Source organism: Leucoraja erinacea, chromosome 6 (genome assembly GCF_028641065.1).
Source record: "Leucoraja erinacea ecotype New England chromosome 6, Leri_hhj_1, whole genome shotgun sequence".
NCBI classification, from domain to species: domain Eukaryota; kingdom Metazoa; phylum Chordata; class Chondrichthyes; order Rajiformes; family Rajidae; genus Leucoraja; species Leucoraja erinaceus.
This window is the reverse complement of record NC_073382.1, coordinates 7,107,531-7,129,323: the sequence shown is the minus strand read 5'-3', so window position 1 is coordinate 7,129,323 and position 21,793 is coordinate 7,107,531. Positions and strand designations below refer to the sequence as shown.

Below are 21,793 nucleotides of genomic sequence, written 5' to 3'. Positions count from 1 at the left end.
GACAAAAAACAGTGGACCCCACACATATCCCTGAGGCACCCCACTAGTCACCTGCCTCCAACCTGACAAACAGCCATCCACCATTACTCTCTGGCATCTCCCATTCAGCCACTGTTGAATCCATCTTGCTACTCCTGCATTAATACCCAACAATTGAACCTTCTTAACCAATCTTCCATGAGGAACCTTGTCAAAGGCCTTACTAAAGTCCATATAGACAACATCCACTGCTTTACCCTCATCAATTTCCCTAGTAACCTCTTCAAAAAATTCAAGAAGATTAGTCAAACATGACCTTCCAGGCACAAATCCATGTTGACTGTTCCTAATCAGACCCTGTTTATCCAGATGCTTATATATATTATCTCTAAGTATCTTTTCCATTAATTTGCCCACCACTGAAGTCAAACTAACAGGTCTATAATTGTTAGGTTTACTCTTAGACCCCTTTTTAAACAATGCAACAACATGCGCAGTACGCCAATCCTCGGGCACTATTCCCGTTTCTAATGACATTTGAAATATTTCTGTCATAGCCCCTGCTATTTCTACACTAACTTCCCTCAATGTCCTAGGGAATATCCTGTCAGGACCTGGAGACTTATCCACTTTTATATTTTTCAAAAGTGTCAGTACTTTTTCTTTGAATCTCATAGTATCCATAGCTACTCTACTTGTTTCCCTTACCTCACATAATTCATTATCCTTCTCCTTGGTGAATACCGAAGAAAAGAAATTGTTCAATATTTCCCCCATTTATTTGGGCTCTGCAGATAGCTTTCCACTCTGTCTCTCTAATGGACCAATTTTATCCCTCGTTATCCTTTTGCTATTAATAGAGCTGTAGAAACCCTTTGGATTTACTTTCACCTTACTTGCCAAAGCAACCTCATATCTTCTTTTAGCTTTTCTAATTTATTTCTTAAGATTCTTTTTACATTCTTTATACTCCTCAAGCACCTCATTTACTCCATGCTGTCTATAATTATTGTAGATCTCTCTCTTTTTCCGAACCGTGTCCAATTTCCCTTGAAAACCATGGCTCTTTCCAATTTTTACTATTTCCTTTCAACCGAACAGGGACATAAAGATTCTGTACTCTTAAAATTTCCCCTTTAAATTTCCTCCATTTCTCTTCTACATCCTTCCCATAAAACAAAATGTCCCAATTCACTCCTTTTAAATCCTTTCGCATCTCATCAAAGTTAGCCTTTCTCCAATCAAAAATCTCAACCCTAGGTCCAGTTCTGACCCTCTCCATAATTATATTGAAACTAATGGTATTGTGATCACTGGACCCGAAGTGCTCCAGAACGCATACCTCTGCCACCTGACCTGTCTCATTTCCTAACAGGAGGTCCAGCACTGCCCCTTCTCTAGTAGGTACCTCTATGTATTACTGCAAAAAACTATCCTGCACACATTTTACAAACTCCAAACCATCCAGCCCATTTACAGAATGTGTTTCCCAGTCTATGTGTGGAAAATTGAAATCTCCCATAATCACTACCTTGTGCTTACTACTAATATCTGCTATCTCCTTACGTATTTGCTCTTCCAATTCTCACTCCCCATTTGGCGGTCTATAATACACCCTTATAAGTGTTACACCTTTCCCACTTCTCAGTTCCACCCAAATAGCCTCCCTAGACAAGCCCTCTAATCTATCCTGCGAAAGCACTGCTGTAATATCTTCCCTGATAAGCAATGCAACACCTCCACCTCTTGCCCCTCTAATTCTATCACACCTGAAGCAACGAAATCCTGGAATATTTAGTTTCCAATCACAGCCATCCTGCAACCATGTTTCACTGATCACCACAACATCATACTTCCAGGTGTCAATCCAGGCTCTAAGCTCATCCACCTTTCTTACAATGCTCCTAGCATTAAAATATGCACATATAAGAAACCTACCACCTCTTATTCGCTGTTTATTTTCTTTTTCTTCTTTCTCCTCTAGATTTTGGGTCCGAGTGCTTCCCTTCTCTGCCTCCTGTCTCACACTCTGTCCACACTCTAGCTTTCTCTATTTGAGTCCTATTTGAGTCCCTCCCCCCCCCAACCGTTCTAGTTTAAAGTCTCCCCAGTAGCCTTTGCAAATCTCCCCGCCAGGATATTAGTCCCCCTCGGGCTCAAGTGCAGCCCGTCCTTTCTGTACAGGTCCCACCTTCCCCAAAAGAAGTCCCAATGATCCAGAAACTTGAATCCCTGCCCACTGCACCAGTCCTTCAGCCACGCATCAAAAATGACCAATTCTGTCCAAACAAAGCATAACCAGTTTTCTAGTCACAACCACCCACCAGAGTTGCTGCCTTGCAGCGCCAGAGACTCGGGTTCGAACTTAACTACGGGTGCCGTCTCTACGGAGTAGGTTCGTTTTCACTGTGACCTGCGTGGGATTTCTTCGGGTGCTTCGGTTTCCTCCCACACTCTAAAGACGTACAGGTTTGTAGGTTAATTGGCTTTGGTAAAGATTGTAAATTGTGCCTGGTGTGTTGGACAGTACTAATGCATGGGGTGATCGCTGGTCGGCGCGGTTTCCGTGCTATATATCCAAACTAAGCTAAACTCTAGTCCGAGTACCAGGAAGAAATTGAAAGTACACGGTGAAGTTAAGGCTTTATTCTTTGGAGCGCAGAAGGTTAAGGGGGGACTTGATAGAGGTTTTTAAAATGATGAGAGGGATAGACAGAGTTGACGTGGAAAAGCTTTTCCCACTGAGAGTAGGGAAGATTCAAACAAGGGGACATGACTTGAGAATTAAGGGACTGAAGTTTAGGGGTAACATGAGGGGGAACTTCTTTACTCAGAGAGTGGTAGCTATGTGGAATGAGCTTCCAGTGAAGGTGGTGGAGGCAGGTTCGTTTTTATCATTTAAAAATAAATTGGATAGTTATATGGATGGGAAGGGAATGGAGGGTTATGATCTGAGCGCAGGTATATGGGACTAGGGGAGATTATGTGTTCGGCATGGACTAGAAGGGTCGAGATGGCCTGTTTCCGTGCTGTAATTGTTATATGGTTATATGGTTATATTATATGGTTATTCTCATCTGTCAACTGAAAAATTATCAATTAATATGTGATAGAATACCGGTATGTTTTTTAAGTTAATGACAATTTGAAATATAATACGAGTAGCTATTTTTGCTTAAACTGATTTGACTTGGAGTCAGGGGATATGGGGAGAAGGCAGCAACGGGGTACTGATTGGGGATGATCAGCCATGATCACAGTGAATGGCGGTGCTGGCTCAAAGGGCCGAATGGCCTCCTCCTGCACCCATTGTCTATTGTCTATAATGCTATGAAACTACTTAAAAGCTTTAGATTTCTGCTTAATTATCTTGATGTGCAAGCTGCTTATTTTACTTGTGACCTGGACCTTAAGAACTATTAATTAATCAACAGATCCATCTCACAAACATCTTAAAATGTAATATAATACGTTATACTGGTGAGTGTTTCGGTTCATTAATTAGCTGGTGGAATTAGATAAAAGCACTAGGAAAGGGACAGATAGATCAGCCATGATTGAATGGCAGAGTAGAGTTGATGGGCCGAATGGCCTAATACTGCTCCAAGAACTTGCGTATGAACCTGTGAGTACAGGCAACCTCTGTATTATGGCCGTTTGGATTACAGAAATTCACTCTTACCGAATTTAGAAATCACTACACGGAAATTTGAGATGCAGAATTAAATTTGCTCTCACAGAATTTGTGTATAAAGAAAGTAAATAATCAACAAATGTTATAACATTTAACGCGTGACTTGACACGTGCAGATGACGGAGCTTCAAATTGTGGAAAACCGTGATAAAGCCTGTTTTCTAGGAACAACGTCCCCCCACCCCCCCCCCCCCCTTTCAAATGTGGAGGTCACCTGTACCTAAAGTCTCATTAAAAGAACTTCACTGTGGGTTGTCTTGTACTTCACCTGGAGGGGATATTTACAGGTGGTTTTGCGCTATTCCATCCAGCGAGACTTGTACAGGCAAGGGGTTGGTAATTGGCAAGTGTTATTCAACCACAAAAGTGCCAGGTATGAAGGAACTTGACTACCTACCATTGACATTTAATGGAATTATGTTCACTAAGTTCTCCACTATTAATATCCTGGAAGGTGGACATAAATGCTGGAGAAACTCAGCGGGTGAGGCAGCTTCTATGGAGCGAAGGAATAGGTGACGTTTCGGGTCGAGACCCTTCTTCAGACTTCGACCCGAAACGTCACCTATTCCTTCGCTCCATAGATGCTGCCTCACCCGCTGAGTTTCTCCAGCATTTTTGTCTGCCTTTGATTTTTCCAGCATCAGCAGTTCTTTCTCAAACATTAATATCCTGGAGGTCACCCTTCAACTGGAAACTCAACTGTACAAATACAATGGCTACAAAACCAGATATCCAGCAACAAGTGACTCACCTCCAAAGCTCTTCCAGGATCTACAAGCCTGGACCATTATGGGTATTCTTCCATGGCCTTAATGAATGTAGGCCCAACAAGTCTCAAGGAAATCAATACCATACAGGATAAAGACGGCCACTTAAATGACATATCTACTCCTGGCTCACAACCACTCTCATGTGTCCAATCTACAAAATGCACCACAACTACTTAGTTATGCTGGACACAATGTGCTGGAGTAACTCAGTGGGTCAGGTAGCATCTGTGGGGAAAAAGGATGGGCGATTGTTTTGGGTCGGAACCCTTCTCCAGACTGTAGAAGAACGCTGCCTGACCCGCTGAGTTACTCCAGCACTTTGTGTCTATCTTCTGTATAAACCAGCATTTGCAGTTCCTTCCTACACATACTGCTAAACCACTCCCACAGCAGCTCCCAATCCCACCACCTCTGCCAAGAAGTACAAAAGCCTCACGTGCAGTGAAATATTGCTTGTACATTTTCCCCCATGTGCACATTACTAGTGGGGTACCGCAAGGCTCAGTGCTGGGACCCCAGCTATTTACAATATATATTAATGATTTGGACGAGTGAATTGAATGCAACATCTCCAAGTTTGCAGATGACACCATATAACCAGATAAAACATATTACAGCACAGAAACAGGCCATCTCGGCCCTACAAGTCCGTGCCGAACAATTATTTTCCCTTAGTCCCACCTGCCTGCACTCATACCATAACCCTCCATTCCCTTCTCATCCATATGCCTATCCAATTTATTTTTAAATGATACCAACAAACCTGCCTCCACCACTTCCACTGGAAGCTCATTCCACACCGCTACCACTCTCTGAGTAAAGAAGTTCCCCCTCATGTTACCCCTAAACTTCTGTCCCTTAATTCTGAAGTCATGTCCCCTTGTTTGAATCTTCCCTACTCTCAAAGGGAAAAGCTTATCCACATCAACTCTGTCTATCCCTTTCATCATTTTAAAGACCTCTATCAAGTCCCCCCTTAACCTTCTGTGCTCCAGAGAATAAAGACCTAACTTATTCAACCTTTCTCTGTAACTTAGTTGCTGAAACCCAGCTGACACGAAGCTGGGGGGCAGTGTTAGCTGTGAGGAGGATGCTAGGAGGCTGCATGGTGACTTGGATAGGCTGGGTAAGTGGGCAAATGCATGGCAGATGCAGTATAATGTGGATAAATGTGAGATTATCCACTTTGGTGGCAAAAACAGGAAAGTAGACTATTATCTGAATGGTGGCCGATTAGGAAAAGGGGAGATGCAACGAGACCTGGGTGTCATGGTAGACCATTCATTGAAAGTAGGCATGCAGGTGCAGCAGGCAGTGAAGACAGCGAATGGTATGTTAGCATTCATAGCAAAAGGATTTGAGTATAGGAGCAGGGAGGTTCTACTGCAGTTGTACAGGGTCTTGGTGAGACCACACCTGGAGTATTGCGTACAGTTTTGGTCTCCTAATCTGAGGAAAAACATTCTTGCCATAGAGGGAGTACAGAGAAAGTTCACCAGACTGATTCCTGGGATGTCAGGACTATCATATGAAGAAAGACTGGATAGACTCGGCTTATACTCGCTAGAATTTAGAAGATTGAGGGGGGATCTTATAGAAACCTACAAAATTCTTAGGGGGTTGGACAGGCTAGATGTAGGAAGATTATTCCCAATGTTGGGGAAGTCCAGAACAAGGGGTCACAATTAAGGATAAGGAGGAAATATTTTAGGACCAAGATGAGAAAAACTTTTTTCACACAGAGGGTGGTGAATCTCTGGAACTATCTGCCTCAGAAGGTAGTTGAAGCCAGTTCATTGGCTATATTTAAGCCAATGTGGTCCTTGTGGCTAAAGGGATCAGGGGATATGGAGAGAAGGCAGGTTCAGGATACTGAGTTGGATGATCAGCCATGATCATATTGAATGGTGGTTTAGGCTCGAAGGGCCGAATGGCCTACTCCTGCACCTATTTTCTATGTTTCTATGTTTCTATTAACCTGAACAAGAAATATATCACCCTTATTTTATTGTCACTGGGTTGAAATACTGGAACTCCTCTCAGAGCTTGGTGGGAGTAACCTTCACCAGAAGGATTGCAACAATTGAATGCAGAGGTTCACGGGGTGGATGATTGCAACCTTCACGTGGTCCTCCCTGTTTCGACTAATGCAATCGAACCGGCATAATCAAATAAGATCAAATAGTACAAGTTGTCCTACAACTTTAGGCTGTGCACGCCGTTCGCAAGAAGACGAAGCAGAGGTTCACCACCACCTTCTCAAGGGCAATGAATACTAACAAAAAATATCTCCATGTCTACAGGCATGTACATATTGTGCTTCTATTAGATAGGAGAGTCAACATAACAAATGCTGGAAGTGCTCAGTAGTTCAGGCAGCATCTGCAGAGAGAGAAACAGAGCTAATGTTTTGGGTCAGTCGTCTTTCATTTCAGTTCCAATAGAGGGCCCTCGAACGGCAATATTACTGCTGTACCACAGTTGCTGCCTGACCTGCTAAGCATGTTGTGCATTTTTTGTGCTTTGCCGGCATTGTGATAATGACACTGGTTGGAACTCAGAGCCCAAAAATGCACCTTCTAGATTAAGTGTCTACCTGAATCCTAAACCTCCAGGAATACTCTCCATTATATTGTCTGTGCAGCCAATATAATATCAAGCTTTCCAAGAAACATGTTATAACCAAGATCCCAGATGTTATTCTGGCCTCCAAATATTTTCAATTGTCTATTTCATTTGTCTTTCTCAGTATCTTTTCTTACTGAATCAATGTTTTCCTCAAAGATTCCTTAAGTCTGCTTGGAATTGTTACTATTGTGAAACTTCGCTGCTGATTTATAGCCCAGTACATGTTGATGTCATTAAACTGGAAAGGGTGCAGTGAAGATTTACAAGGATGCTGCCGGGACTCGAGAGGGCCTGAGCTCATAGGGAGAAGTTAGGGGGCGGGCAAGGACTTTATTCCTTGGAGCACAAGAGGATGAAGGGTGATCTCATAGAGGTGGGTAAGATCATCAGGGCGATAGGCGGGGTAGATGTACCGAGTTTTTACATAATGTGTGAAAGCCATTGAGACCAGCGGTTCCTGAAATACCCAGTGACGTGTGGCCCTGCTGGCCATTACTAAATATTTCTTAATGTGCACGCGCTTATGTCCCGGCAGATTTCATGCATTTGCTCTAATGAATGAATATGAAGAGGAGGAAATATCTCCCACCAATGGTGTGAACGACACTGATACCCAAACTCCAAAGACCCCCAGGAAACTTATTGGCGGTGTGCCACCAGGTGAGTGATTCTCAGAGTGATTGACCATCAATATAGTGACATATATTTGACCGAACCATCTTCTTTTATATATACATATATACGTACATAAAAAGCTATATAAAGAGAGCAACTAACATATTCAAAGACTTGTCCCACCCTGGTCATTCCTTCTTCTCCCTGCTCCCATTGGGCAGAAGGCACAGGAGCTTGCAACGTGACTCAGCGTGACTCAGGAACAGGTTCTTCCCCTCAGGCTTCTGAAAAGTCCTTCCATAAGCAAGGTGACTGTTCGATTCACCTCCACCACATTGCGGGCATTAGACTTTGTTTATGGAACTGATGCACTACAATGCTGAGAACTGTATTCTGCTCCCTGTACTTCCCTTTTGGTCTACCTTCAGACTGAAGCAGGATTTCGACCTGAAATTTCAACTCTTCTTTCTCTCCAGACATGCTGCCTGTCCCGCTGAGTTACTCCTGCATTTGGTGTCTATCTTCGGTTTCAACCAGCATCTGCAGTTCCTTCCTGCACACACAGTCTACCTCAATGGAGGTGGCTGGCAGTCAAGCCATTGACACATGTGCAATGATTCTCTATTAAACGATTTAACATACAACCAGCACATCAAAAAAATAGCTATTAAAAATACCTTTATTTTTGAAATCCTTGCTGTATCTCACACTATTATACACACCAGGGATAATTTACAATTTTACCAAGCCAATTAACCTACAAACCTGGATATCTTTGGATTGTGGGAGGAAACCAGAGCACCCGGAGAAAAACCTACGCACTCATTAACTCCATACAGACAACACCCGTAGTCAGGATCGAACCCGGGTGTTTGGCGCTGTAAGGCAGCAACTCTACCGCTATGCCACTGTTCCACCCAGCAGAATCTGCAAACTCCACACAGGCAGCACCCAAAGTTGAATCAAACCTGGTCCAATTTACAGAAGACAGTTAAGGGCCTGTCCCACTTGCATGCGACTGCATGCGTTTGGCGCGACCAGACGGAAGCAGAGTCCGCGCTGTACGCGGTAAGTACGTGCGTGACGTAATTTATGTCATACTCACCAATCAGCTGGGCAGGAGGCGGGCCGACTGAATATGGGCATCGCACAGCATCAGGCGGTGACATAATCGTGCAACGGCATGCTGGGCGGTGAAGTCATCGCGCAACGCCACGAGCTAGGTGTACGCCATCAAGACACGGCGTACGCCCTCAATGCGCCTGTGGGCCGACAGGCCATTGGCGCGTGGAATTTTTGGACAGTGCGCGATTTAGGGACCAGCCCCGCACAACTACGTACGCCTCCGCGCTTGGAAGTGGGACTGGCCCAGCGTGGCCCGTATGCCTCAAGCGACCACGTTTGGTCGCACCAGACGCAAGTAATCGCATGCAATCGCATGCAAGTGGGAAAGGCCCTTTAATCTACAAGCTTGTGTTGCAGCAGAATTAGCTGCAGATCATGCATCACCTAGGGTGCAATACATTGTTAACACCAACAATGTCATATTAAAACCCCTTTTTCACGGGGGCGACTTGACGCAAGAGTTAACCATAGTTGAACATCGTGGGAACCTCTTGCGATAACCGTACGGCATTCGTGGACCACCGTGGCGCTAACGGCAGGTACTCGTGTAACTTGGTGACTCGGGAGAAAATTCAAACAAGCTTGAATTTCTCCAAGAGTGACTTGTACACTTGTGGTTGAACATTGCAACATTACATGCACGTAGTGGCCAGTGTGATATCCGTACTGACTCTTGCGTGTACCGTGGGAACTCCTGCGAACGGTGAACCCGGAAGCTGGACAGAGGGGACAGAAGGTAAGTAAAAATTGTCTTCTGTGGGATTGAATTTAAAAAATAAAGATTTGCATCCGCATATGGACATCAACTTATTCATGAGAAAATAACTATAATCTTTAAAAGGTATTTTACTGAAAGGTCCCGCATTTTTATGGTCCGTGAGAAATTTTTCACATGTACTTCTTTGAGAGATACAGCTCGGAGTCCTCGCCGACCAGCGATCGATGCCTTTCCGAAGCAGGGTCCGGAACGCTACCAATCAATGTTCTCCAGTGACCCGTGTAAAGGAGTGAACTGCTCATGCTGGTTTAAAACGAAGACAGACACAAAAAGCTGGAGTAACTCAGCGAGTCAAGCAGTATCTCTGGAGAAAATTAGGTGATGTTTCGGGACGAGACACATCTTCAGACTCAATTCCGATTAGGATGTCTGAAGAAGGGTTCCAATTCGAATCGCCACCTATTCTTTTTCTCCAGGGATGCTGCCTGACACGCTGACTTACTCCAGCTTTTTATGTTTTTCTTCCCATATCTGACTTACCTGCTGAGTTACACCAACATTTTGTGTCCTTTTGTGCGTATTAACCAGCATCTGTAACCACAAACCTGTAATCTCTGGAGTGTGAGAGGAAACCGGTGCACCCATGGCCAGGATCGAACCCCGGTCTCTGGGGCTGTGAGGCAGCAACTCAACCACTGTGCCGCATGTAGTCAGATTTAATAAATTGCTAATAGAGTCAATTATTAGCCAATTAATAACAGAATCAATTATTGTTGGTGACATTTCACCTACGAATATCAGACTATTTTCGCAGAGGTAAGGGCCAATTAGGCATAGCAAAAGGTATGAACACTTTTAAACATTTTTTTCCGACTATTTTGTCAAATGCAAATACAGGGAGAATGATCAAAGTGCTCACATGGCTCACTCTGTTAGAAGCGTTCTGAGTTTAAATGTTCCGTGTATTCCTTCTTAAAGTATAAATTTTTGTGTGGCCAGGGGTGCGATTGAGAACAGCTGGGAAAGGGCGGAGGGGGCGTCACGAATAACAGCGTTTCCCTGGCCATATTATGGCCCATTCCCCAACCGTAACATTAATCAAGCTCTGTCTAACTCCGCCTTCACACCATCCCCCTGTGACATGGGTTAGTCATCGCTGGGCGGGCTGTGGGCCGAATGGCCTGCCAACGGGAGTCAGAGACTTGACACTGAGATCCATTGTGCAGGAAGGAACTGCGGATGCTGGTTTTTACCGAAGATAGACACAAACGCCACCTGTTCATTTTCTCCAGAGATGTTGCCTGACCCATTGAGTTACTCCAACATTTTGTGTCTGTGTTCACTATGAACATTGAATGATTTAATTTTAGGTAACTTACAATCTCTCTCTCTCCCCCGCCCCCCCCCCCCCCCCCCCCCCCCCCCCCCCCCCCCCCCTCCCCCATGCAAGTAAATGTCGGTTAACCAGTCCAAGGTTTGCAACGCTGGTTCCCTCTTGGGATCACACTATCCCTAGCCAACAATTGGCCTATCAGGGAACCAAATATAGACATAAAGTGCTGGAGTGACTCAGTGGGTCAGGCAGCATCTCTGGAGGAAAGGGTTAGGCGACATTTCGGGTTGGGACCCCTCTTCAAAATACCCTGCTGAGGTCATCTGTTGTTGGCCCTGATTTGTCCCGGTCTTTTCTTGCTTCCAGTTCCCCCCTACAATCATCCTGAAGAAGGGTCCCGACCAAAAATGGAATCTATTCCTTTTCTCCAGAGATGCTGCTTGGCCCGCTGAGTTACTCCAGCATTTTGTGTCTAACTTGCTGATTCAGACAGTTTTTGATTTACTCTGAAACACACGTTGGAAATTTAAACTTGGGCGCAACTAACATCGTCTTACTACCGTGGGAACTCTTTAACTCAGCGGGCAGGCAGCAGTTAATTGTTGCTCCCTTCAGTTTCCCAGGGGGTCGGGACGGGACTGGAGTTGGGAGGGAAAGGTGGGGGAGTCGAGGGAGAGGAGGGGGAGACAGATGGGGGTGTCTTCATTTACTGGCGGCGGGTGTCTGTCACTGAAACAGGCAGGTGAGATTTCACATCCACCTTGTGTGTGCCTCTCTCTCTCTCCCTCCCTCCCTCTCACACAGGCTGAGAGGCTCGGCCTCTGTGAGTGTACGTCTCTTTCTACCCCTCTCCCACATACACAGTAAAACTCTGCTTTGTGTGTGTATATACCAATTCAACCAAGGGAGGATATTTATAGTGTGTGAAAAAAAAAGTGACATCATTTGTGCCACGTGATGATTTAATTACACTTAATAGTTTACAATGTCATTCAAGATTTAACGGGAAAGCTCGGGAGACGGACAAGTCACTCGCACAAATAACAGAAATGCCGAGTACCGTGGGAACTCTTTGTCTACCCCCCCCCCCGTTATATCATGTGATATCATGCTGGACCACGACCACTTCACTCTGGCTACATCTTGCGTCAAGTCGCCCCGTGAAAAAGGCCTATGAAGGTCCATGCCACAGCTAGTGCTGTTTCTTAAGCCAAGATGGTTGAACATGTGTGCAGAAACGTGAAGGGATCATCCTCCCACAGGTGCTGTTTAAAGAAATCATTGACTACTTTTAGCTTTGCTTTCAGGTTGGTTTCTATTGCCTAATCTAGTGGTCTCGTGTCATTTCTGCTGTTGCTTTCATTTGCTTACATCCGCAGAGAAAAGCTCACGGGGATTTTACTAATCATGCGAGACTCTGTAGACCTGTGCAAACCAAATGAAATACCCGAGAGGACATTTTCATGGCGTGTACAATGGACTGTTTTCGCTATCAGTACTTTAAGGGCTTGTCGCACTTACGTGATTTTTTCGGTCGTTACAGGTCGCCGATGTTCCAACATGTTGAAAATCCAGCGCGACCAGAACAAGGTACGACTCTTTGGGCAAATACTCACGACCATACAGGCTTCACCCCGCGGCATGTCGCCAAGGTGTCGCCTGTATGGTCGTAAGTAGTCTAGTCACCCGAAGAGTCGTAGCGTCTTTCTGGTCGCTGCTGAATTTTCAACATGTTGAAAATATTCGGCGAACTATGACGGGTGCCGGCAGTCGCCGAAAAAGTCGCGTAAGTAGGACAGGCCCTTAAAATAACCAACAAGGAAAAAAAACTACTTTTGATCTAGATTTCAGCAGTATGAAAGAGTAATTCATAATTTGATGGTTAAGGGACATTTAGGGAAAATTAATCATAATAGGATAACATTTTATTATGACCGAATCTCCAGCAATGCAAACTATGAAAGTGCAAGGCATGAGTTAGCTGCAGTAGGTTGTGAAGTTACATTAAGTGGTCTTGCAATAAACAAGCTAAAGGTTCCTTTAAAAAAAAGTACCGTGAATATACTTTCCCTTAAGGCTCAAAATGAAACCAAATGGAAAAATGGTGCGGCTATATCTGAAAAAGAAGTTAAAGATAGCGTTAGAAGAAAGGAAAAGAATAACGTTGCCAAAAAGAACAGCCTGAGGAGTGGAAAATGTCAGGCTTCAGCAGTGAACTACCGAGGTACTGTTAAAGACCCGGCAAATAAAATATAAAAATAATCTCATGAGAAAAAATAAAAACAGCCCAGAGAAGTGTGTATAGATAGATATATGATAACCAGATATATGAAGGCCAGAGCCATATCCTCAGAATAAAGGGACGTGCCTTTGGAAAGGAGATGAGGAGGAATTCCATTAGTCAGAAGGTGGTGAATCTATGGAAATCATCACCACGGAAGGCTGTGGAGGCCAATTCATTGATATTTTTAAGTTGGAGATTGATAGATTCTTGATATTTTTTAATTGGAGATTGATAGATTCTTGATTAGTACGGGTATCAGGGGTTATGGGGAGAAAGCAGGAGAATAGGGTTGAGTGGAAAGATAGATTAGCCATGATTGAATGTGCGGATTAGACTTGATGGGCCGAATGGACTAATTCTTTTCCTACAACTTATGAGAGGGAAAAATAGATCAACCATGATCGAATGGAGGAGCAGACTCGATGGACCAAACGGCCTAATTCTGCTCCTAGGTCTAATGGTCTAAACCACAACCACAGGGGAACCTCACACTTTTACACATACTCCACAGCACCAGAGGTCAGGATTGAACCCAGAGCGCTGGAACTGTCGGGCAACAGCACATGTGGGAGATAACAATGGAGTTAGTGAATACATTGGTTGATATTTCCCAACATCTATATATTCTATATTGTTGGTTCCACAGAATCGGAACTGTAGCAAATGTGACACCATTATTTAAGAAAAGGAGAAAGAAGGTAAAATGCAATAAGAAAGTGTTAACTTGGCATTAAAATCAAAATAGGACTGAACAGAATCCACATGAATTTGTGAAAGGTCAAAAAGACATTTCACTGTACACGTGACAATAATAAACTAATTGTTGTACTTCCGGTGGCGCTGGTGCCAGCAGCCTACACCTACAGCCCGGTATCTTTTTGTTTTTTTGTTTATTTAGTTATGTAAAAGTGTGTTTTTTGTGTTTTTTTGGTGTTTTTATGTGGGGGACGAGGGCACGGTGCGGGGGATACCGTCCTTCAGCCGCTTCCTCGTGAGGACGCGACTATTATTCGAGTCGCGTCCTCGCCCCCCCCCCCCCCCCCCACAGCGGCCTACCTACCTGGATTGGCGCGGCCTTTCCTGCCGGGATCGACCGGAGCTCCAGCAGCGGCGGGACAGCGCTGGAACATCGCGGGGCTGGCGATGCCTTTACCGGGGGTCGCCGTCTGGAGCTCGGAGTGCTGATCCTGCTGCACCGACATCCTGGAGCTGCGGTTTGCGGAGCTCCCAACGCGGGTGGCGCTGATGGACAGCGCGGGGTCCTGTGACTCTGCCCGGCTCGGCCTGTGGACTCAGGAGCTGCAGACTCCGGAAGCGGGAGGCGGCTGATCAGGAGGTCCGGGCCGCTGAGGAGGAGGATGTTCACCGTCGGGGTTCGGTGTCGGCGTTCCACCAGCCCGGCGTGAGGGCCTGAACATCGGGCCACCCGGGGCGGCGACTGCGGGTGCTCGGAAGGCCCCGACCACGGATGAACACGGAGGGGAGGCTGGCTGGACTATGGTGCCATCCTCACCTTGGTGCCATTTATGTTATGTTGTGTCGTGGACTTTCTGTGTTTGTCTTTTTTTTTTTTTTCTTCTTTTAATTCAATTTCAATTTTATTTTTAATATATTTTATTATTTATATATTATTTATTTATTTTTTTATGATTTTTTTTTATGATACTGCCTGTAAGGGAAATTCATTTTGTTGTCTCAAATTGAGACAATGACAATAAATTTGAATACAATACAATACAATACAATACAATACTAATTGGCAGCAGGATAAATGTACCTGTGTCAGTGCTCGTTTCCTGTTCAATATCCCTAGCATTGAAGTTTTGATCACGCTCAACTGACTTAGATGGTGCAATCAAAACAAGCTCAACAATTTGTTTAAGAAAGAACTGCAGATGCTGGAAAAATCAAAGGTAGACAAAAATGCTGCAGAAACTCTGGGTGAGGCAGCATCTATGGAGCGAAGGAATAGGTGACGTTTTGGGTCGACACCCTTCGAGCCCCATCTTTCCAATCGATTCCCTGGAGGGACGAGAAAACGCTTCAAGGGTATCCCGAAAGCATCTTATATTTACTTGACGGAAGTGGCGGCACTGGTGAACGAACGGCTGCGGCTCGCCTGCAGTCCGTTTGTCTTTACTTTTTTGTGTTGTTTTTTTTTTCGTTTTCTCTAGTTTTGTTTTTGGTTTTTTTTTTTTGTTTTTGTGGTGGGTGGGGGGGGGGGGGGGGGGGGGGGGTTGAAACGGGGCTTGCTGTCTCTCCCTCCGGGGGAATGCGACTTTTTTGTCGTATCCCCCTTCTCTGCCTCCGTCTGCACTGAGGCCTAATGGCGGAGCTGGCGACCTCGAGACTCCGGAGGCAGCCAGTCAGGATCACCTGGGCCAGTGAGGGATCACCCTCGGGGCTAGAACGGCGCTCCCGTGAGGGCGGCCCGGCTCCGGCTCCCGTGAGGGAGGACGCTCCCTCGGCCTGGCGCGGGGGCAATCTGGCTCGGAGCGGGCTGGAGAACGGTGCTCCGTCGGAGCGGCCCAGCTCGAGGGGGACGGCACTCACTGGCATCCGGCTCGGGGCTGGAACGGTGCACCGATGGCTGGGACGGCGTTCTGGCGGCTATGACCTGAGTCCTGGGTTCAGCCGCGGGCCAGCGGCTGTGTCCGCTGGACTGGAGGGCGGCAGCTTCGACCACCCCGGGCCGCGGTGTTTGAGCCGGCCCGTTTGCGGGGTTCGGTGAGCCGCGGGACTGTTTGTACCATCGCCCGGTGGGGTATCGCCTCAGCGCAGAGGGAGAAGAGGAGGGAAGAGACTGCAGCCCTAAGATTTTTGCCTCCACCACAGTGAGGAGGTGCTTGGAGGACTCACTGTGGTGGATGTTAATTTGTGTTTATTGTTGTTTATTATTGTATCATTGTATGTATGACTGCAGGCACGAAATTTCGTTCAGACCGTAAGGTCTGAATGACAATAAAGGAATTCAATTCAATCAACTTGTGGGAGACCCAGACATCAAGTTGATTAAACTGCCGGTGAAGCACGAAGCCTCATAGCAAAGAGCAGAAGCAGCATAGGGTTATTAAAACAATCTGTGCACCCCATCTTGTCAAGCATCACCTGCCTAACTAGTGGCAGTGTCTGCAGATCCCTCGAAGGAGTTGGAGGCAAATCATCCTCGAAGCCCTGGGGACTGCTTCAGGAGAAACAATAGGCTGGCAGGTTGCAGATGTAAGCTTTTGAGGACAATAGACAATAGGTGCAGGAGTAGGCCATTCGGCCCTTCGAACCAGCACTGCTGGTGATCATTCAATGTGATCATGGCTGATCATCCCCAATCAGTACCCAGTTCCTACCTTCTCCCCATATCCCCTGACTCCGCTATCTCTGAGAGCCCTATCTAGCTCTCTCTTGAACGTATCCAGAGAACCGGCCTCCACCGTCCTCTGAGGCAGAGAATTACACAGACTCCCAATTCTCTGTGAGAAAAAGTGTTTCCTCGTCTCTGTTCTAAATGGCTTACCCCTTATTCTTAAACTTCTGGACTCCCCCAACATTGGGAACATGTTTCCTGCCTCTTGCCTGTCCAAACCCTTAACAATCTTACATGTTTCAATAAGATCCCCTCTCATCTTTCTAAACTTGGAGTGTACAAGCCCAGCTGCTCCATTCTATCAGCATATGACAGTCCTGCCATCCCGGGAATTAGCTTTGTGTCAAATACACATTTGCTAATGTTACTTTGAATCCCTTCATCTAAATCATTGATGTATATTGTAAATAGCTGTGGTCCCAGCACCGAGCCTTGCGGTACCTCTTTAGTCACTGCCTGCCATTTTGAAAGGGATCCGTTAATCCCTACTCTTTGTTTCCTGTCTGCCAACCAATTTTCTATTCATGTCAGCATTCTACCCCAAATACCATGTGCCCCAATTTTGCCCACTAATCTCCTATGTGGGACCTTTTCAAATGCTTTCTGAAAGTCCAGGTACACAGGCTCTCCCTTGTCAATTTTCCTAGTTGCATCCTCAAAATATTCCAGAAGATTAGTCAAGCATGATATCCCCTTCGTAAATCCATGCTGACTTGGACCGATCCTGTTCCTGCTATCCAAATGTACGGCTATTTCATCTTTTATAATTAACTCCAGCATCTTCCCCACCACCGATGTCAGGCTAACTGGTCTATAATTCCCTGCTTTCTCTCTCCCGCCTTTCTTAAAAAGTGGGATAACATTAGCTCCCCTCCAATCCACAGGAACTGATCCTGAGTCTATAGAACATTGGAAAATTATCACCAATGCGTCCACGATTTCTAGAGCCACTTCCTTAAGCACCCTGGGATGCAGACCATCAGGCCCTGGGGATTTATCAGCCTTCAGTCCCATCAGTCTACCCAACACCATTTCCTGCCTAATGTGGATTTCCTTCAGTTTCTCTGTCACCCCAGATCCTCTGGCCACCAGTACATCAGGAAGATTGTTTGTGTCCTCCTTAGTGAAGACGGATCCAAAGTACCTGTTCAACTCATCTGCCATTTTCTTGTTCCCCATAATAAATTCACCTTTTTCGGTCTTCAAGGGTCCAACTTTGGTCTTAACTATTTTTTTCCTCTTCACATACTTAAAGAAGCTTTTACTATCCTCCTTTATATTCTTGGCTAGCTTACCTTCGTACCTCATCTTTTCTCCCCGTATTGCCTTTTTAGTTATCTTCTGTTGTTCTTTAAACATTACCCAATCCTCTTGCTTCCCGCTCATCTTTGCTATGTTGTACTTCTCTTTTATTTTTATACTGTCCCTGACGTCCCTTGTCAGCCACGGTCACCCCTTACTCCCCTTGGAATCTTTCTTCCTCTTTGGAATGAACTGATCCTGCACCTTCTGTATTATTCCCAGAAATACCTGCCATTGTTGTTCCACTGTCATCCCTGCTAGGGTATCTTTCCAGTCAACTTTGGCCAGCTCCTCCCTCATGGCTCCATAGTCCCCTTTATTCAACTGTATCACCGACACGTCCGATTTACCCTTCTCCATCTCCAATTGTAGATTAAACCTGACCATATTATGGTCACTACTTCCTAAAGGCTCATTAACCTCGAGGTCCTTTATCAAATCCCATTCATTACATAACACTAAATCCAGAATTGCCTTCTCCCTGGTAGGCTCCAATACAAGCTGTTTGAAGAATCCAACATGAAGGCACTCTACAAAGTCCCTTTCTTGGGGTCCAGTACCAACCTGATTTTCCCAGTCTACCTGCATGCTGAAATCTCCCATAACAACCACAGCATTACCTTTGCTGCATGCCAATTTTAACGCCTGATTCAACTTGCACCCTTTGTCCAGGCTACTGTTTGGGGGCCTGTAGATTAGTCCCATTTGGGTATTTTTACCCTTACAATTCCTTAGTTCTATCCATGCTGACTCCACATCTCTTGTTTCAATGTCACCCCTTGCCAGGGACTGAATTTAATACCTCACCAACAAAGCTACCCCACCCCCTTTGCCCACCTGTCTGTCTTTTCGATAGGAGATATACCCTTGGATATTCAGTTCCCAGCCCTGGCCCTCTTGCAGCCATGTCTCTGTAATTCACACAACATCATACTTGCCAATTTATCAGGAGGTCATAGAGCACCACAGGGGAACGGCACGTACACAGCGCTTCATAGATTTCTGTCAGCATTCACCCCTGGAGTCTCATGCAGCTGTCAGTGAACAACTAGAAGTTTATAAGAGCAGGTGACCAAATTGTAATTTTTTTTAACTTTGGGGTATATCCCAGGCCCAAATGGAGTGGCCGTTTGTTAATGGTAAATGTAAATGTTCATGATAAACACAGTGAAGTGTATTCTTGGGAAAGATGAGGCATTTTGTCTAGTGCCATTATCCTGTGTATAAGTGGTAGGAGCAGAATTAGGCCATTCGGCCCATCAAGTCTATTCCACCATTCAATCATGGCTGATCTATCTCTCCCAGTGGCACCAGCAAACATGACATTAGTTTGGTCGGCACAAAATGCTAGAGTAACTCAGCAGGACCGGCAGGATCTCTATTTTGAAGAAGTTCTCCTCCTCTGTCCGATGAGAGTTCAACGCTCCACCATGACATGCATTTGTACAGTTAATGTGTAGCAATGTTACAAATTTTTGAGATTTTAAAAATCAAGTCTAATTTATCCCATCAGATAAAGCATAAAAATAAGTTAGCATCTTGTTCCCTATTGCTTTTCCATTGACTTAACACAAAAGCTGTGACCGAGCCCATAACTTCCTAAAAATTAAGAGAACTAAAATACATTTTCAGTTATTATAGATTGAAGCACTCTGAAACAAATATGAAACAATCTTACTTAGATGACTTGAAATTAAAGCATATAATTTGTTAGTTACCTAATTGTAGCTAATTACAAAATTCAATTACTAGATCTAAACATCTATCCATTTCTTAAGAATAGATTAAAATTTTTAAATAGCCTAAGTGTCCAAATAACATTCACACAAGAATTCACAATATAACATAATTTTTAAATCTCATTGTCATGGATTTATAGGCCAAATTGAAGGAATTTAATGTTTAATACCTGTAAATTAATGGCCATTTAAATCAACACGAGTGGGTTTTTCTGGAACGCGATCATTTGGAACGTTGCGGTTTGCAGTGCTTTAGACCCCCATATCGGCATGAAAAACACTGCCAGTTGGTACGGGGACTAAATCACCGTTTCGCAACTTAAAATGTGAACTAAATTCATCTTAAGGACCACTTTTATACATAAAAATAAACAGCTTTCTTTTACCTGTCACCTACATGAAATCCGCCCCCGTTGACGGCTTTAGAAGCTGATTTTAAAATGACTCCAGCGCTGAACGAGTCGGGAGATTAAAAAAAAATACACAGAACGCCCGTCGGAACGATTAACCCCGCCCCCTCCCTCAAAGGCGCCAAAATCGCGCACACGGCCAGTGGCAGAATTGTAGCGCCGTTGAAGGTAAGTATTGTAACATACGTATAATGTGGAGGATGTCAAACTTCAATAATCCAGCACACTCGGGTATATGATCACGTGCTGACGAGATCAGTCTGACTTGCAGTTATCTTTGCTGTGGACAGTATGGGCCGAAGGGCCCTTTCCTCTGCTGTACATTTCCATGGTGACTTTGCTGCTAGACTGATTTTCCAGAATGGATATTATTCTTTTTAATATGGCGGCAGTGTAGAGTTGTTATCTTACAGCGCCAGAGACCTGGGTGCAATCCTGATTATGGATGCTGTCCGTACGGAGTTTACACATTCCCCCTGTGACCACGTGGGTGTTGCGGTTTCCTCCCACGCTCCAAACACGTGCAGGTTTGTAGGTTAATTGGCTTTGGTAAAAATTGTAATTTGCCCCTAATGTGTGGGATGGTGCTAGTTGTCGCAGTGATCGCTGGCCAGCACAGGCTCAGTAGGTCGAAGGGCCTGTTTCAAAGGTCAAAGGTATCTTTATTTGTCACATACACCTGGGTGTAGTGAAATGCTTATTGCCAATGCAGCACATAAAAAAGAATATAAAACATGACAATAATGGAGATCTTTAACATAAAAAAACATCCCCCCACAATGGTTTCCATTATGAGGGAAGGCACATGTCCCGTCCCATCCCCAGTTCACCCATAGTCGGACCTATTGAGGCCTCCACAGTTGCCTTTAAGGAGGCCCGATGTTCCAGGCCGTTACATGCTGTGTAAACTTAAAGCAAAACACTGTTTCCATTCACTCTTTTTTAGATGTGAATTGATAGCATTAGTCATAGTCTTACCATGTGGAAACTGGCCCTTCAGCCCAACTTGCCCACATCGACCAACGGGTTCCATCCATGCTAGACCCACCTGCCTGCGTTTGACCCATAGCCCCATAAACCTGTCCGATCCATGTACCTATCCAAATGTTTCTTAAAAGTTGTAATAGTACCTGCCTCAGTTACCTTCTCCGGCAGCTCGTTCCATACACCCACCACCCTTTGTGTTGAACATCATAGGACATTTGCCAGTGAATCCTGTAATTTGTAAGTGATTGTGGGACCAAGGACTCCAATGAGTGGAATGCGAGAGCAGGAATCAAGAGTGGAAGGAGCATAGGAAGCAGGGTGCTGGTGTGAAAAAGGCAGTGTAGAAACTGGGGCCTTGGTGAGGGGAAAGGGAACACAGGGGCCACTGTGGAGGCCATGACAGTGGATATTTTTAAGGCAGAGAAAGATAGATTCTTGATTAATACAGTTGTCAGAGGATATGGGAGAAAGCAGGAGAATGGGGTTAGGAGGGGGGAGATAGATCAGCCATGATTGACCGGCAGAGTAGACTTGATGGGCCAGATGGCATAATTCTACTCCTATTCCTTAGGGGCTGTGTCAGAAACAGGACTCAAGTGATTGGAAAGGGAGCACAGAGAGTGGATGGTGAGTAGGAAGTGTGGACCTGGTGAGATGAATCATCTCAAATATCAACTGGTGAGCTATCAGGAGATCCAATTAGCCAGACAGCAGGTTACCAGAGTTTTACTGCACTGAGGTATTCAGAGGAAGCACATGAAGATGGAGGGAGATGAAGCAAGGTGAAGTAAGTCAGCGAGATGGCTCCAAAGAATAAGATGATGATGGCTGAAGGTTACCCTGTA

General features: G+C 45.1%; 1 protein-coding gene across 1 annotated transcript in view; it reads left to right on the top strand.

Moving 5' to 3' along the window:
• The window catches only part of LOC129697806 (von Willebrand factor A domain-containing protein 3B-like), a 179,331-nt gene that overhangs the window by 51,264 nt on the left and 106,274 nt on the right, over nt 1–21,793 (top strand). Inside the window, exon 6 of the mRNA XM_055636433.1 lies at nt 7,610–7,734. Coding sequence (XP_055492408.1) covers nt 7,610–7,734 — 125 coding nt within the window. The remainder of the gene's footprint in view (nt 1–7,609; nt 7,735–21,793) is intronic.